Raw genomic sequence first — 17,398 nt, 5'->3', positions numbered from 1 at the left:
AGAGCTCTTCCATCCCATATTTCACATTATAAAATTAGGGAAACCGAGTCACAGAAGCATTTTTTTTTTTTTTTAAATTCAGGGTCTTATAGCTATCTAGTGGCTCCTAATCCATCTATCACGGCACTATGGAGGGAGGCACTATGGAAATCATTAACTATCCTTGAGATCCCTACAAACAGAATTCTGCACTTCCAAAGAGCACGGAGATGCCAGGAGGAAAATACATGTCTCAGGCCTAAGGCAGAGATAACAAGTGCCTGAACAATCTAATTCAGCTATGGGTTAGCTCGTTGCATCGAAGAAGGTTAATGTGCCAGTTTAGCTAAACAATTCCATGTAAATACAGATGAAGAGAAGCAGAAAACGATTTATAGAATACTGCGAAAGAGATACAAGCATGACCTCTTGTGGCAGAGGAGCTTATATGATGTGAAGGGTCAGAAAACCTTTGGGATGGAGGTGGGAAGGTGGAGTCTCATGTTGGAAACTTGGAACTTCCTTCGGGACAGCCCCTACCTGCAAAGTATCTCTCTGGAGCTCAGTGCTCTGTTATTTGTAAACACATATCATAACTCATCAAATTTTTCTTTAATTAAAAGTAGAAAAACACCGTTTGATATATGCAATGTTGGACAGTCTTATAGCCTCTCAGTCATGGTTTACAAAGCACCATTTTTTATCCTTTTATTGAGTACCTAGCAGTGAGTCTTACTAATTCGGAGGAAAAAAATATTTTATTAAAGTAGTACAAAATAGTGAGTTGTCTCATGTGTGTGCTATGAATTCAATTGGCAGATGTGGTATCATTTGAAGCAGTAGAATTGGAAGATTGGGTTTAGGTCAGGAAGAAGAGGATGTCTTTGTTGGCAAAACACTTGGAGACACAAGAATGATGCATGAATGATAAAGAGAAATAGACTGCAGTTTTGATATTCTTGTAAGGGAGAGAGACAGGAGCTGAAGTGACATTTGGAAGGAGCTGGAGCTGATATCAGATGGTGAGATCATTTGGGTAAAGATTTGAGTTGTGAATAAAGGGAAATGTACTCAGTTTTCCAGCTTGTGAGCATCTTGTACATTGTGTGAGGATAAATGGTGAATGGACTTTGCCTCTCCTTTTTGGCTGGTCATCATAGATTTGGTGGGTGAAGCCCTAAAAGGAGCAGGAGAGGAGAATTAACACCTCTCATGTGTTAAATAGGAACATACATTAAATTTCATCTTCATAACAACCCTTCAGAATGAAGATCAATCATCTTTTTTATAGGAGCACCTGGATGGTTCAGTTGGTTGGGCATTGGACTCTTGATTGCTGCTCAAGTCATGATCTCAGAGTCCCAGAATGGGTCCCAGGATGGGCCCCAGGTCTGGCTCCACACTCAGCATATAGTCTGCTTGTCCCTCTCCCTATGCTCCCCCCCAACTCTCTCTCTCTCTCTCTCTCTCTCAAATAAATAAATACATAAAATTTAAAAAAAATTTCTTTTATTTTTTAAGATTTTATTTATTTATTTATTTATTTATTTGAGAGAGAGCGAGAGCATTAGAGCACAAGGGGGTGAAGGCAGAGGCAGAGGGAGAGACAGACTCCCCACTGAGCAGGGAGGCCCTACCTGGGGCTCAGTTCCAAGACCCTGAGATCATGACCTGAGCCAAAGGCAGCCACTTAACCAACTAAGCCACCCAGACACCCCAATAATCTTTTTATAGGTAGGTGAGGGAATTGGGACTCAGAGAGGTTAGTCAGTTTGTCAAATCTAGCCCAGGTAATTAGAGGAGGTACCAAAATTCAAAGTAAAATGTGGCTGATTTTAATGTCAAATTGTTGGTTTAATTCTACCATACCCCCAGTGGATTCCTTATGCCCTGTCCACTTATGCCACATACCACCCTTGAAATCTGTACTCAAAGGAGACTATTGCAGACATTCTGAATATTTTGAAACAATTCCATTCCTTATTTTATTAGCATCAACAGTTCTTTTAAATAATAATCTTCCAGAGCGACAGTGTTTTCTCGCAGACATATGTCAGTTCTCCTAAGTTCCTTCATCTTTTATTGTACTGGCCACATTTAGAAGAGGTATTTTTGTGATATACATATGGAATAACATATTTTTAAGGGATATTTCAGTAGTTCAAATGCATCTTTATTTTCAGAGAGTATTCCCTTTTTTATTGAGATATAATTGACCTACAACATTATATTAGTTTCAGGTGTACTACATGATGATTCAATATTTGTATATACTGCAAAACGATTACCACTATAAGATTGGTTAACATCTGTCAACATACACAGCTACAGAATTCTTTCTCTTGTGATGAGAACTTTTAAGATTTACTGTCTTGGCAATTTTCAAATATGCAATATAGTATTACTAACTATAGTCTCCTTATTGTACTTTGCATCCCCATGACTTGTTTATTTTGTAATTGGAAAGCTATACATTTTTACTTCTTCCTCTCATTGTTTCCATCCTCTCCCTCCTGCCTCTGGTGACCACTAGTCTATTCTCTGTATCTATGAGCTAGTTTTTTCCTTTTTCTTTTTCTTTAAAATTCCATACATAAATGAGTTTATACATTCTTTGTCTTTCTCTGTCTGACTTATTTCATTTAGCGTAATGCCCAGGGCCCATCCATACTATTGCAAATGGCAAGATTTCCTTCCATTTTTATGGCTGAATAATATTGCATTTTATATATCTATATATCTATATAATATATACATATGCACATATATATATAACACGTACATATATATACACACATATACATAATACCACATATGCACGTATACATATGCACATATATACATATATATACATATGCATGTATATGTACACACTCCACATTTTCTTTATGCATTCATCCATCAACAGACATTTAGGTTTCTTCTAAATCTTGGCTACTGTAAATAATGCTGCAGTGATATGGGGGTACAGATATCTTTTCAAGTTACTTTTTCATTTTCTTCAGAAAAATACCCAGGGGCACCTGGGTGGTTCAGTGGTTGAGTGTCTGCCTTCGGCTCAGTGTGTGATCCTGTTGTCTTTTGGTGTCTCTCATGAATAAATAAATAAACTCCTTTTTAAAAAAAGAAGAAAAATACCCACCCAGCCGTGGAATTACTGGACCATATGGTATTTTTATTTTTAATTTTTTTACAAGATTTTATTTATTTATTCATGAGAGACACTCAGAGAGAGAGGCAGAGACACAGGCAGAGGGAGAAGCAGGCTCCATGCAGGGAGCCTGACGTGGGACTCGATCCCGGGTCTCCAGGATCACACCCTGGGCTGAAGGCAGACACTTAACCACTGAACCACCCAGGGATCCCCTATTTTTTATTTTTTGAGCAATTTCCATACTGTTTTCCATAGTGGCTGCACCAGTTTATATTGCCACCAACAGTGCATGAGGGTTCTTCAGGAAGCCCTCTTTAAAAGGCAAATCATTTAAGGTTTCCTAAGAAATGGACATCAAGACAATATTAGATTCAGGATAATTTGAGGGGAAAATATAGAAGGGGAGAGGAAGCATGAGTAGGTGGGGAAGGTCTCCAGTTAGCAATTCTGGCCAGACTCCTGTGAAGGAGAGAAGAGGGGAAGATTGAGTAGGAAGTCTTAGGCTGCAGTACAGTTTTGGAAAAAGTTTTGGCTAGGCCACTGGTGAGTCTCCAAGCGAAGTATATCCATTGGAGAAATCCCATATCACTGGTTCTAGTATTTCTCATCATTCTGGATCATGGCCTGGGGGCCACCTCAGAGGACATGGTCTCAGGATGAGCACATTTATGTTCCATTCTGGTTGATACAAAGTAGTAGTATCTGGAGGCTGTCTCCTGAAGGCTATCTGAGCAGCACACTTATATGGCTGCTATAGGGGTCTGTTGGCTCTGAAAATGTGACTTGGTTCTTCTACTTTAGATCAGAACTGTTGCTGCTGTGCTGCTCTTACTTAGTTTCAACAAGCTTCCAATACACCAACATAACCTCTTTGCCTCTGCCATTGTCTCAGCCTCATGTAACAGAGACTGAATTCCTAGATGATAAACAATCTCTTGGTGAGGGCAGACATATGACCCCGAGCCAGACTGCTAAGCCTCTTGGGGACAAAGCTAGGCCTGTAGATTACCACATCCACCCAGATATATTGCTCTTCCCTGAAATAAAAGTCCCATGATTGAAAGGGGTAAGGATTGTCTCCTTTGTATCCATAGTTAGACTCCTTAGAAAACTTGACTGAACATTATGGGGGCTGTTCAAGATTGAGGCGCTGAGATTGGCAGCATCCAAAGGCTGTCCATCTCTGGTCCCATATTTGCTCATTTCCTCAATCCGGTACAGGTCCCTCTGGTTTAATAGGCTCATTAAGTTTGATTAAAAGAAGAGGCATCTCAAATCTGCTCTCACTCATAGGCCTCTTAATCTGCTACTCCTGGACTTCTTCATATACATCTACAGCTCGTGGTAAAAGAGATCTCTGGGTCTGCTTTTAGCTTTCTTGGTATCCTTTTATTTTGCAGACTTGGGAAACTGATCCCTCAAGGTCTTCATTTCTATCAGTGCTTTCTTTCATTCAGCAACAACTTTCAGTTTTCAACATCTTCCTTAAGCTGCATCTGGCCAAACAAAGCCCACCTTCTTTTTTGCAGAAATTTGGGATGTCTAGGATCCTGATGTCATGGTTGCAGCATGAAAATAGCATCCCTTTTTTGGGTGTGATCCCAGAACCAAGTCTTCTTTTAATTAATTTAGTGGACATTTATTGAGGATTTGCCAGATGCCAGGTAATGTGCCAGATGCTAAGCAAAGGGAAGCAAAACCCAACAAGGTCTCTTCCCTCAGAAACTTATAGTAGAGTAATCAAATAATCACAAAAATAAATGTAATTGTGACTGTGCCAAGTACTACAGAAGAAAGGTAAAGGCATTTAGATATATTAGAGATCCTGACCTGGTTTACAGCCTAAGAGAGGAAGGTAAAGGAGAGTGGAAATTTTTCTGAGAAAGTAACATTTGAATTGGGCTCTGAGAAGTCAATACCAGCTCCCAATTTGAGAGAGGGGAGAGGCCTTCTAGAAAACAAGGACAGCGAATCAAAGGACCTGTTATGGGAGAAGGTTGCCTTATTCCAGGGACTGGCTGCAGGTTAGCGAAACTAGACGAAGGAGCATCGGAGTGGACGGCCTTACAGAGATAGAAAGGTATATCAAGACATCTGGGACCCTCTAGAATCTAGTTGGTGATAGTTTATTTTTTCTCAGAGTAGTTGAAAGTAATTCAAAAGAGTGGTGGATGAGTAGTGGCATTATCAAAATTGGAACTTAAAAGATCAACAGATTAGAGAGGAGAAAATTACATTTGAGGAGACCAAGGAAGAGTCTATCAATACGTAAGAGTACCATATATCAATAAATATCAGTAAGTGAGAGGTTAAGATTGTTTGAGAGAGTTCTATTTGCCTGGTAGGAATTTGCTGATATCTAAATATTAGCTGTCAACCTAATAGATTAAAGGTTGAGCCATTGAGTCAGATTAGAATTTCACAATCTATTAAATTGTCGCATAATATAAACAAATAGCACCAGATGATGAGTCTGATATGTCTACTATAACAATAGATTACTGAAAGTTGAAAATACTTGAAAACAACTCAGTAAAAACTTTACTCCATGTTCCAGCATCATGTATCTCCAATAAATAATACTTGCTTATAAATTGTACTTGAAATTATATTCATTGACTTTAATGTTTGAAATAAAATATATACTACTTATATAGAAATGAAATTTTCTGAACTTCATTTTTTTTCAAGTAGTTTATTTTCTCTATATTTTTTTTCATTTGTTCAAAAACTCTTTTTAAAATAGATGAAGTAAGGGAAGGTAATTCCTAGAACAGGCTGTGTCCATATAACCAGATACATTTCTCTTTCTATATGATTTTATGATGCTTCATTTTTCATTACTTCAAAGAATTAGTAGGCAGATTTAGAAGATCAGAAGTTAATTGAATAACAAAACCCTGTAATATAATGTTTTTAATCTTTACCTCGTGAAATAAAAGACCATTTTTCCCATTTGGGAAGAAACTATATGTAGAAGCTCATTTTATAGCACTGAGATTTTCTTATTTTATAAGAGTTTTAGGCAATTAGACAGTTGAAAAAGTTAGGGAATTTTGGCAGCTTTCGTGTCTGTCAGACACTTTCTTGGTGTTTTTATTCATTAAATTCCAACATAAGATTGTTATAATCATGTTACTGTCTTGAATGATTTACTCTCTTTTATTAAAATGGGTAGCAGAGTGAGGAAAAACAGAAAAAAAAAAAAAAAAGGTGGTTTAGATGATCATTTGAATGAGCTTAATCTCACAGAGGATCACTAATGACCACCAGAAGCAATTTTTCTGTTCATCCAGTCATTCCGCAAACATAAATTGAATGTGAGATGCTAGGAATACAAAGATAACTAATATATTTTCCCTGCCCAAGGGACCTTTTGGTTTAATTGGCTGTGCAAATGAACAATTGCCAAACAATGTGAGGATCTCAAGCTAAGAGATACATGGCCCAGGCACATGGAGGCATTAGGGAGGGAGGGTTCAGTGTTACACTTTACTAGAGTTCAGTTTCCTAGAGATCTGAGAGGACCCAGTAAGCAATAACTCTGTTTTCCATCTGAGTTGTGAATAATTTGTTTGAAAGGAGTGGCAGATGGACACCAGAACTTCACATTCTTTACTTCCGGCAGGCCAAATTGGAGCACTAATCTGAGACTCTGACAAATGGCCCTGCTAATATGGGATTCCACAATAGTCCATCTAATCCTGGGAAAGCTTTTCCCTACAGGAAGGAAGTCATATTTGGGCTAGGCAAGTACAGCTAGTTCATTCCAAAAGTATTAATTGGAGAAGTCACTATACTTACCCTGGGATACAGTCAGTAGAGGGACAGTGGGGTCCTGGGGAGTGTATCGTGTACTGGAGCTCTGTACCCCTGAAGGAAATGACCATTTCCCTGTAACAAGTGGTTCTGGTCTAGAGGTCAGTAAAGGCTTTACAGAGGTAGTTTGAACAGGTTTTAAAGGAAAAGTAGAAATAAACTAGGCTCTGAAATGGGGAAGATAGCGGGGAACAGCATCCCAAATAGTGGAACCCGCATGCACAAAGGCATGGAGGCAGGAAATGGTCTCATGCACTCAATACCCATGAGTGATTGAGCAAAGCTGGTATTTAGGGAGAAAGTTGCATATTTACAGATCAGTGTGTCATACAAAAAAGGTATCTAATCAAGGAGGACAGTCTCGTTCATTATGCTAAGGAGTCAGACTTTATGGGCAGCGGGGAGCACAGAGTTTTGAAGTAGGATGGAAATGTGGTCAGTTACCCTTTAGAAGATTCTTTGTGAATCTTGTGAGTACTGAATGGGACTTAGTCGAACATAGAATAAGATGGAGGAAGAGAAGCCTGTGAATGGCAGTGGTGTACAGAGAAGAGATCAGTGTCACACATGATCATGAGGCAGAAACTACAGGACTAAGCTAGTAACTGCATGTGACTTAGGGGTGAAAATGGAAGGATAATGGAATATCCAGGTTTCTGACTGAAGTGACAGATGGGTTAGGAGATAGAAGGAAGAAGCAGGTTTGGGGGAACCTCTTGAGCAAAAGGGTTCTGTGGGATATCCAATCAAATAAGATGTGTATCAGGCACTGGGCCTCTATCTAGAATTCCCAGCATTAGTGCTAGTTGTGGACCACGGCACAGAGAAGACAAATGGAAATGCTCTTTACAGAAGTCAGTGTAGTTTAAAATGTAGAGTTGCATAATGAAAAGAACTCAGTCATGGGATTTAGACAGACCTGAGTCTGAGTCCTGCCACATAGTCCCTGTGAGATACTAGACAACCATTCTGAGCCTCTTAATTGTCATGTGTCAAATAATAGAATTAACGCCTAACTAGCAGGCTGGCATTAAAGATAAACGAGGTTGTGTGTGTAAAGCACTAGCACAATGCCTGGCACATGGTAGATGTTTAATAAGCACTTCATTCCTTAAATGCCTATTCAGGATACCTAACTCAAATGCTCATTTCTTGGAGGGACAAGAAAAGGAGAGAGCCCTGACAGAGAGAGCACAGTATCCACAAGCCAGAAAGGGGTATGGGGCACCAACCATGGCAGCTCTCTAGAAAGAAGGCAGAAGAACAAGGGTGCTGATCTATGGATAGGCACGAAAAGCAACTGTCCTCTCACAGCTTCTTGAGGGCCAGAGCTCATGGACTTCCGTCCTGGAGACAGGTAGTTAATTCCATCTATTGGAAACTAGAAGTTCTGCTAAAGCTCAGCCCAGCTTCCTCTTTGTAATCTCCATGCTCCCTAGCTAAGAGGGTAGAGCGTCAGTTTTACATCTCCAGATCTGGGTTGTAGCAAAAGGAAAGGAAACTCAGAGGTGAGTGAAAAGCATGAGGCTGAAGCTTAATGAGTCTGGGCAGAGAGAAAGAAGGTGGCCAGAGCAGGATCTCGGCAGGTACACCGAGGTACCAGCCTGGCTGGTGTCCTTTGAAGTCAGTTGAGGTTTGCAATGGGTGTTGTTAGCCTTCTCACCTTGATTCTGTCCACTTTATCAGATATTAGGTGATGCCATGTTCTATCTTTCACTCATACTTGCAACTTTAACACTAAAGTATAAATGACTGGTACCCGTACAGAGAAAGGTAGGAACATACCCCATGCTGTGGCACCACTATCCCTTACATATGCTCAGTAGGCATAGTCAGAAATTATGTCTTCCTTTCCACCAGTTTTGACTTCAAGATTTTTTTTTTTTTTTTTTTGTACGAAATAGTGCTTTGGTGGTTACTACAAACTGAAAAGTGTTGTTAAGGACGCTGAAACTCATTTACCATCCCGGGGATGGAATGTTGTGTTTTGCAGTAACTATTTATTTGTAGTTACGATAAACACCAAAGGGATGGAGGTCTAATATAATTTCAGGTGACAAATACTTACGAAGATGATATTTTTCATAAGAACCTTTTAAGGGCCCTCTGCTATCCAGTATCTTACTCCATCTATGCGTAGTGCTTGGCAAATAGTAAATTCTCAATAAAAGTTAGTGAGATAAACAAATATATGAGTTGATTTCTAGCGACATCATCAAAACATTCTCTTTCTTGGGGAAATGTGTCGATGACTATGAGCTAGATGAGCTGCAGCACTCAAACAGAAATTAGAATCTTAATAGACGATGTGCAAGGATGGAACTCAGAGCTGAATGGGAATGTTTCATGCTCATTTGAAACTTGGCTCTGACTGTGGCTTCTCTGTCACAGATTTTGGGGTGGGAGAGTGCTCCCACAGGGAAAGCCATGGACGCTGACATAGAAACTGAATAGAACTTTGGCTAGGCTGGGAATCATTGCTATTGCAGTCACTTCCAGATGTCTACTGTTGGAGTTTTAAGGGAGAGGCAAAGATGCGTGGAATGTAGGGGCCCCCTAGGGTAAAAGGGGGAGTGACTGTTTAAAGTCACCCTTCAATATGCTGCTATGATGGATTGGATAAAGCTTTTTAAAATTGAGTTCTTCAGTAGTGCCTCTTTCATTTACATGCTTAACTGTACATGTAGGAATAGGCAAACTAAAGAAATCTTTGTGAAATAATCAGGATTCAAAAACAAAACAAAGAAAAACAAAACAAAACAAAACTGAACCTTACCCCTTTGGGTTGCCGTCTAATATTTATGAAGTGCCAGCCATTGAATGTACACACACCAGATAAGCCAGCTGGCACTGTAGCTATTGTGCTAACCTAACAAGCTCACCAGACGCTTTTTATCCATCTGCGTTCTCCTTTCATGTTGTTTTGGAGTTGTCTTTTAATCCCAGTACCGCCATTATGAACTAGAAAATGATGTCAAGTTGTAATGTTGAAGTACATGGAGATGAGGCCCTTTGAAGTCTTCAGAAGGGGTGTTCAGGTCCTTCTCAAGAGGCCCTGGCATCACCATGGTTCAATCCAGGGGAGTATGTCAGAGAAGGCCCCGCTGGATTGGTAGGGTTTCTTGTTTCTTTGTTTTACTGGGAGGGTATGGCATTAGCATGATACAAAGGGTGGAAGGCAAAGCTTCAGGAGAAGTAGTAGAGCACAGCAGTTAAGAAGTATATGGATTTGAATCAGACAGACTCAGTTCAAGTTCAGACTGTCACTTGCTAGCTATGTGAGTGTACACAAGTTACTTAACCTCTTTAAAGATTGGTTTCTTCATCTGCAAAGTAGGAATAGGGCCATTGAGTCTTTGCTCAATGGGGGAGTCATGGTAGATACACCTCCTACTTTGTTCAACCAGGTTGTGAGCTAACCAGAAACAAGACAAAGCATTAGGCAGATGGAGGTCAACATATCACCTTTATTATTTATTGTTATAAATAATAACCATTATTTATTATTGTTAAAGCCAATATTAAAGAATGTGGCACCTTTCTATGGGCAAGTGAGCTTCACAGCCAGAACTTTCTACACAGCAGCCCAAGACCAGGACAGCGTTCCCTCCTCCAGGGGTAGGGCACAATGTGTGCTGTCTCAGGATGGGGAAGAGAGGTAGCTTGCACCATCCCCATTTTTTTCTCCATGCTCTATTATAGGATTAGTTTTTTCTCCCTGGGGACAGCATAAGGAAGTGGGGAGAAGCTGGGGTGTTACATTTATGAATCTACTCTTCATGGAAGACAATACTAAGAGTGGAAGAAAACTCATTGCTCCTAACAGGAGCAATTTCACAGGATCTGTGTAAGGATTCTGAAATGAGGGAACATGTTTAGCAAATGCTAGATGCTCAACAAAATTTATTGATTGATGTTGCTACAACCATTGTCACAAAGCATTGGGATAGAGGCATGGAAATGAGGTGAGCATTGTTTGCAGGGAAAAATGGAGGTGTTCAGAAAATGATATGTGTTGTACTTAGGGAGAAAAAATGAACACTTTAGGATATCTTTAAACCAGACAAGAGGAAAATGCTTGTACTTAACTACGCTCTGTTGTTGTTGCTCTGAGATGGGAAGGCCAGTCGGAAATCTCAGGACAGAGTAGAGGAGATTGGACTTAAAATGGCCGAGAGAAAGCAAAGCCCTTAACTGATAAATGTGAAACAAGATGTCATTGAACTGGGTGCAGGAGATCGTACCAATTATCACTCTCCTGGGATGATTTCTGGGTTTTGGGCAGGTGACCAATCCCTCTCTATGTGCTTTCTTTCTTCTTTTTAAAGATTTTGTTTATTTATTCATGAGAGACACACAGAGAGAGGCAGAGACACAGGCAGAGCTCTGGAGAAGCAGGCTCCCTACGGGGATCCTGATATGGGCCTCGATCCCAGGACCCCAGGATCATGACCTGAGCCAAAGGCAGACACTCAGCCACTGAGCCACCCAGGTGCCCCTCTATGTGGTTTCTTATTTGGGGCATGAGATCGGTCCACATGCTTTCTTTCCCCAGTCTGAGGTTTCTACTAGTTCTTTAGCCCCATATTTGGGTAGGATTGCTTTCTTCTTGAGCTGAAAATATGCAAAGCCAGGTGCAGTGCAGGGAAGCCCTTCAGTTTTTGCCTACATCCCTCTCATTCCATCCAGACCCTATTCAAAGCTCATGAGCTCTTCTGAGATTTTTCTGGATACTTTTTTCCCTGCTAATTCTTACACAGTATTAAAACATAAACTTGCTGCAAATTTCAAAAGCAATAATTACTCCAGATCTTTACTGGCCTCTGTTTTGAGCTAGGCATGATCTCTGTTTAAGGCAATTTTCTAAATTGCTTACCTTAAGTTTTCCTCTGGGAATTAGCATCCAGGGGATTTTTTTTCCTCTTCTTCTTCCACCCTGCCTCCCCACTTCTTCTGCTTTCTTTAGCTGTGGGCCTTAAAGTCTCCGGCTGTGTATAAATGATGCTAAAAGTAGCCAACTGGACTTTCTAAGATTCAAGGGTGACTCACTTGATCTCCAGAGGAAGCCTCACATTGGCAAGTTATTACTGTCTCATTTCATAAAACATAGTAATTTCAAGTTATTGCCAGAAAGACAAAATCAGAGGGAAGCTGGGGAAGTGGATATGTAGTAATACAGAAACATACTTCAAAACTGAACATGAAAAACAGTGAATTTGAGAAGAGAGAGATGAAGACCATGATAAAAGAAAGATCATCAGAATATGCCAATGTTCTGAGTGTAAAGAGGGTTACTCAGGTGCCTTTGGGGAGTTGGTGATTCTAATTATCTGGCATATAATTTTAAGGAAAGAGCATGTAATCACATGCATAAACATGCTTGCTGTGGGAGGATGCTCTAATAGTCTTGACATGTCCAAGGTTGTGCAGATTGGTTCCCATAATATCTCACCTGCTTTTCACCTTTGCTCTCTGTGAGCTGAGACAGGCCTCTATTGTTCCAGGGAAAGTAATCTGACTGTGGCTCGGGGGATGGGAAGTTGAAAACTGCCATATTTTGAGGAAGCACATTTCAGCCCTTCCCCAAATGTTAAGCAAGCTTTTAAAATTATAAATCTAATGACACCATGAAGTATGTTTTGATGTTTCCATCAATGGGCACTTCACGGTAATGTCTCCACAGTGGAGCAAGCCTGTATTTGGTTGAAAATTTGGCCAGTTCAGAAGTCCCCGAGTTTTGGATAAACCGAGAGGTTGCCCAATTAAAGTGGCAGCTGAAACATTTGCTCTACGAAGCAAAAATGATGGGACTCAACATTGAAGTGTGAAAATGAATGCCATTTTGTTGTTTCTCTTGAAAGTCAATCTTTTGAGTTACTCTTCCTAGCATCTGCTAAGTGGTTTTGTTGTTGGATTTTAGGGCTTGGCGCAATATTCCGTCCTCTTTTATGGCTATTACGACAATAAACGAACAATTGGATGGATGAATTTCAGGCTGCCACTCTCCTATTTTCTGGTGGGGATCATGTGCATTGGATACAGCTTTCTGGTGGTCCTTAAAGCGTAAGTCTCATTGGTCTCATGGGAACCAAGCAATGATTTCTGGAATTGAATGGAAGCATTCATTTACTGGACAATCATTTTTATTCTGTTTTATTCTGTTTTATATCTAGGGGGTACTGAGTCTGTAAGAGATAAAGTAGTTTTAATACTGACACTAATGTTAGACAATGACATTCCCCAAACAAAAGGGTTGAACACAAGCTCAGGCCTTTGGATCATCTCACAGGGTTGCACACCTACCCCGTGTGTAAGCAGATTTTGAAGATTCACCTTTTGAACTTCAAGGTATGAATCAGTGTTGCAAACAAGACAGGGAAACAAGCTGCTAGCCCCTCTCTTTGTGTGCAGAGAAGCTTGCAAGTTATAGAATCAGCTCAATAGGCAGAGTCTGTTGTTCTCTGTCCATTAAAAAAAAAAAAGAGAGAGAGAGAATCAGAATAATCACTCAACCAAAAAAAAAAAAATCAGCTGTGTAAGACAGCAAATATGAATGGCCACCGATGAAACCACCATGATCAACTGCAGAATTATGGTCTGTCTGGGAGAAATTTACTAGAGCATGGAGAATTTCATTGGGGAACTAATGAAGCTGCAGTAGATTTCCCTGCCTTCCCTGCCTGAAGTGTACGTGTGACACCCTGTTTAAAGATGACAGAAACCTGCATCTGGGGCCATGAGAAATCTCTGTCATCCATTACCCAATTCTCTGAGCTAGTGTTGAAATCTTAAGAGACATCTATCAATGTCCTGATCTTTTTATTTGACCATGAACAAGGTTAGCTTGCCCTTTGCTCCATCATAGGAAAGGACTAAGAGTCCAGGTCACCCCGAACAGGAGCTCTTTGGACCAATCTGTGACACAGTTTGTGCCTTGTCTCTGCCAAACGTAGTGGTTCTACCAGAGAATACTGTCATACTTACTTTTCACCTTTCAGGACTTGAAAAAAGCCTTGACATAGACCCACATCCACAATAATCATCTACCTGTCCAAATGTAGCTAGAGATCCTAAATATGAGGTATCTTGTCTACCTAGTAAAAGTACGACCACATTCCAAAATCTATGCTATTTCTGGTCTTTAAACCATTCTGATTTGGCAAAACTAAAATCAAGGCTGCCAGTTATGTTGCAGAGGTCTTCTGAGGGTTGTTTCTATCTCAGTCCATCAGTCAAGCACTATGATTTCCAGAATCATAGTTCACATACTTATTTATTTATTTAATACTTATTTATTGAGCAATTACTGTGGGCTAACTGGGGTACTATTTAGTGTCTGAGCATTTAACAATGAACAAAATAAAATCCTTGCCCTCGTGATGCTCAGTTGATGAAACAGTCTGTAACTAAGTACGAAACAGTGGTTGTGGCCAATATAGAATTAATATATATATTTTCATAAAGATATATAATCCACATATTACATGTTATCTTTTGCAGCCAAATATTTGCTGCAGTTTATTATTTCTCAAGGATGTAATACATACTATTTAGTATAGCCCTTACTATAATTTTTTTGCTCTTGTATAGTGGGGTTATTCTGTGAGCTTCTAGAGAGTTGCTTTCTACCTTCCTTTCAACCCCCCTCCTCTTCCTGACTTTCATTTTAGCAGAGGCTACATTCCAGTGACCCTGTTGGCTGAGGATTTATGGAGGCACTTATTTGATTTATTAAAAACCTTCTCATGCATCCACAAAATGACCGAATAACCTCGGCTTGTTAACAGAGATGCAAACTTGGGGTCCAATGCAAGAGGTCGAGGCAAAGGCATGAATGCAACAATTGCTTTCTACAACTTCCCAACAAAGCAAATAATACTGAGGTTGCTTCTCATAGACACAGTGGTTCAAAACTATAGCCTCCTTGAAATAATCCATGGAACAAATCCAATGTCCATGGAACATTTAATAGATATCAGGGCTGCCTCTCAACAAAAATGTGGAATGGGCAGTTTGTCTTCGGGATCTTTCCTTACTCCTTTTAGCATTCCACTCTCCTTCATGTTGATTCTCACATGCTGGGTGTTCCCAATTTGTTTGCCCAGCTCATGCTCCCTTATCTGGGAGACTGTCTACAGTTACACAATTTGACCAGTGAAGCTCCATTCAAAACTTAAATCTGTCAAGCATCCATTTTTGCTTGAAATCATGCCCTTTGCTCAGTGACAGTGCAGAAATGGATGGTGGTGTATCAATCAAATAACCAATTTTCTCCCCTGGTTCAACCATTAGAAATCTTTGATTTCAACCCCTTCTAATCCACAAAAAGGCATTTTATGTGATTCAGCATATCTCATGAAGTCCTAACATGGGCACCAGAGTGAAATCAGATAGCCTAAACCCTTGGCCTACTCTGTGGTTAACTGCTGGGTAACTTCCAGTAAATCACTTCATAATGTTAACCCTTAGCTTCCCCATCTGTAAAAAGAGAATAATATTAACCACCTTGACCTTTTGCTCAGTTGTTGAGAAGGGGCAAATATAGTGATATACATAAACACCATTTCAAAGGGTAAAGGGATAGACTGATGTAAGGGAGAGTTATTTTGGGTTATTTTTCATAACCCATTAACCGTTTTAAAATATATAAACCTCTGTAAGGAGTAGAGCTAATAGCAGGAGACTTAGGCCACCGCAGAGATGCCTGCCAACCTATAATGTCAGTTTTATGTCATTGTGCTTCTTTCTTTTTTGGTTCCATATCACTATAATATTCAAAAAATCAAAATCTTATGGGATCATTTTATAATATGTGTCATAAGAAATTTTAATTTTGCTATTTATAGTGATAAGGAGAAAAGAAAGGAAGTGTAGTTAGTGGAATATGGATCTCTAACCACTGAAATAAACTGTTAAGTACTCCAAGCAAAAAGAAAGTATATATATATATACACAAAATATGTATTTATATATATTTATTATATTATATTATTATATTTATTTATTATATTATTATATTTATTATATTATATATTATATTATATCATATTATATATTTTATATATATATATTCAAAATATGTATTTTTATAGGACCTGTTTAATTGTTAAACTCATCAATGCTTCATGGTTTTTTAATCTTGAAAGGCCTGGAAAATGAGCAGCTTAAAAAAATTAACACAAAACCAAAATTTAGAGGTAAACTTTTGCTTTAAGAATAAACTGTTTGAAAATACATGCTTTCAGGATATTGCTTCTCCAATCTACCTATAATTGCAATATTTTGCCACTTCCTTTCCTTTTCTTTTTGTGTGTGGGGGGAGGAGCTGGCTTAAACTCCATGTTTTTACAGAATGACCAAAAATATCGGTGACGATGGGGGTGGTGATGACAACACGTTCAACTTCAGCTGGAAGGTATTCACCAGCTGGGACTATCTGATTGGCAATCCAGAAACAGCAGACAATAAATTCAATTCCATCACCATGAACTTTAAGGTAAAAATATCAACTTCAGGAACTGTGCCTTTGGGTTTCTAAGAGTGAAATGGGAGCCATTCCATATGGTTCAGCTAGCGAAATATCCTGACAATTAAAGGAAAGATGAACTCATCATTTCTGCCTACCGGGATCCGGGCAGGGTTCTGATTGAGATTGGAAAATATCTGATGACCCATGACAGCACCATTTCTTCTCTAAATTTGGTAATAAAAATAATGCCACTGGCTTGAAACAGGAGACCATTAGTAATCAGACTCAGGTAGTCTAAATAATAGAACAATGCTTACTAATTATTTACAGGAATAACCTAGCTCAATATTTAAAATGACTCTTAAGTATTATTTTGTAGCTTCAAAAAAAAAAAAAAAAGAAAAGAAAAAAAAGCCATACCAGAAGAGAATTTAGAAAGAAGATTGTCCTAGTATTAGATCAATCAGAAGTTGTGAGAATACTCCTTCCTTCTCTCACTTGTTCTCACTTGCTGGTGACACCCTCCTGGCTTGTGGAGTTCCAGATATAGTGTACATTTTCATTCCTCATTCGATGTTTGCAAAAATATATTCTGAGTGGATGATACTTTTTTGTAGCTCAGATACATTTTTTTTTCTGTTTTGCTCGAGTACAGGAAGCTATCATAGAGGAAAGAGCAGCCCAAGTAGAAGAGAACGTGCACTTGATCAGATTCCTGAGGTTTCTTGCTAACTTCTTCGTGTTTCTAACACTTGGCGGGAGTGGATACCTCATCTTTTGGGCTGTGAAGCGATCCCAGGAATTTGCACAGCAAGACCCTGACACCCTTGGGTGGTGGGAAAAGAATGAAGTTCGTCTCTGCATGCTTTTTATGTGCTTAGAACCTGACTTTTGAAATTGTGTGGGTTATGCTTCTATGGCACAACATGAAATAAAACTACCTTCCCTACGCTGTCCTGTCGCACATTTTCCACTCT

At 39.4% G+C, this 17,398-nt stretch overlaps 1 protein-coding gene across 1 annotated transcript in view; it reads left to right on the top strand.

Annotated features, from left to right (window-relative positions):
• Nucleotides 1-17,398, top strand: part of TMC1 (transmembrane channel like 1) — a 118,405-nt gene that overhangs the window by 61,216 nt on the left and 39,791 nt on the right. The window contains exons 9-11 of the mRNA XM_072779409.1: nt 12,873-13,015; nt 16,304-16,448; nt 17,077-17,271. Of these exons, the coding sequence (XP_072635510.1) occupies nt 12,873-13,015; nt 16,304-16,448; nt 17,077-17,271 (483 nt within the window). The remainder of the gene's footprint in view (nt 1-12,872; nt 13,016-16,303; nt 16,449-17,076; nt 17,272-17,398) is intronic.

The sequence above is a fragment of the Canis lupus genome, chromosome 1 (genome assembly GCF_048164855.1).
Source record: "Canis lupus baileyi chromosome 1, mCanLup2.hap1, whole genome shotgun sequence".
Lineage (NCBI taxonomy): Eukaryota > Metazoa > Chordata > Mammalia > Carnivora > Canidae > Canis > Canis lupus.
This window is presented reverse-complemented; position numbering and strand designations above follow the sequence as displayed.